Source organism: Manacus vitellinus, unplaced genomic scaffold (assembly GCF_001715985.3).
Source record: "Manacus vitellinus isolate BGI_N305 unplaced genomic scaffold, ASM171598v3 scaffold_144_pilon, whole genome shotgun sequence".
Lineage (NCBI taxonomy): Eukaryota > Metazoa > Chordata > Aves > Passeriformes > Pipridae > Manacus > Manacus vitellinus.
In genome coordinates this window covers 1-821 of record NW_021939031.1, presented here as the reverse complement: position 1 = coordinate 821, position 821 = coordinate 1, and the positions used below count along the sequence as shown (strand labels likewise).

At 58.3% G+C, this 821-nt stretch overlaps 1 protein-coding gene across 1 annotated transcript in view; it reads right to left on the bottom strand.

Annotated features, from left to right (window-relative positions):
* The window catches only part of LOC103759744 (zinc finger protein 271), a 41,641-nt gene extending 40,909 nt beyond the window's left edge, over nucleotides 1–732 (bottom strand). The window contains exon 1 of the mRNA XM_029958169.1: nucleotides 17–732. Coding sequence (XP_029814029.1) covers nucleotides 17–636 — 620 coding nt within the window. The 5' untranslated portion in view covers nucleotides 637–732. The remainder of the gene's footprint in view (nucleotides 1–16) is intronic.
* Between the last annotated feature and the right edge of the window lie 89 nt (nucleotides 733–821).

Sequence of the window (821 nt, the reverse complement as noted above, 5' to 3'; positions counted from 1 at the left end):
GGTGCAGTGGAAGGGCCTCTCCCCTGTGTGTGTTTGCTCATGCAGGAGGAGATGTGAGCTGGTCAGAAATGTCTTCCCACACTCAGGACACTTGTAGGGCCGTTCCCCACTGTGGATCTTCTGGTGGCGGATAAGGCTGGACCTGGCGCTGAAGCTCTTCCCACACTCAGGGCACTTATAGGGCCATTCCTTCGTGTGCAGGCGCTGGTGGGTGACAAGGTTGGAGCAGTCACTGAAGCTCTTCCCACATTTCCCACACGTGTAGGGCTGTTCCCCCATGTGGATCACCTGGTGGTGGATCAGGTGGAAGTTCCGGCTGAAGCTCTCCCCACATTTCTGACACTTGTAGGGCTTCTCCCCCGTGTGCAGACGCTGGTGGGCGATGAGGCAGGAGTTCCAACTGAAGCTCTTCCCACACTCCAAGCACTTGTAGGGCTGTTCCTCAGTGTGCAGGGATTGGTGGGTGCAAAGCTCGGAGCTCTGGTTGAAGCTCTTCTCGCATTCCAAGCGCATATAGAGCCCCTCCTCAGTGTGAACCCGCTGGTGAAAGAAGAGGGTGGAGATCTGGCCAAAGCTCTTCCAACATTCCAAGCAACTGTAGGGCTTCTCTCTGGGGTGAAACTGAATGTGGACCATCAGGTCAGGGCTCTGGATGAAGGTCCGGCTGCCTTCCCGGCGCAGGGTGGGCCTTTCCTCCTCAGAGCACCCTGGGCTGGCTTTGGAGACCCTCCTCCTGGGGTACCTTCCTGCGCCTTCCTGCACCGTGGAGCCCTTCAAAACAGCCTCTCCCACCAGGCTCTGCCGGGGGGATTTGTCCTCCG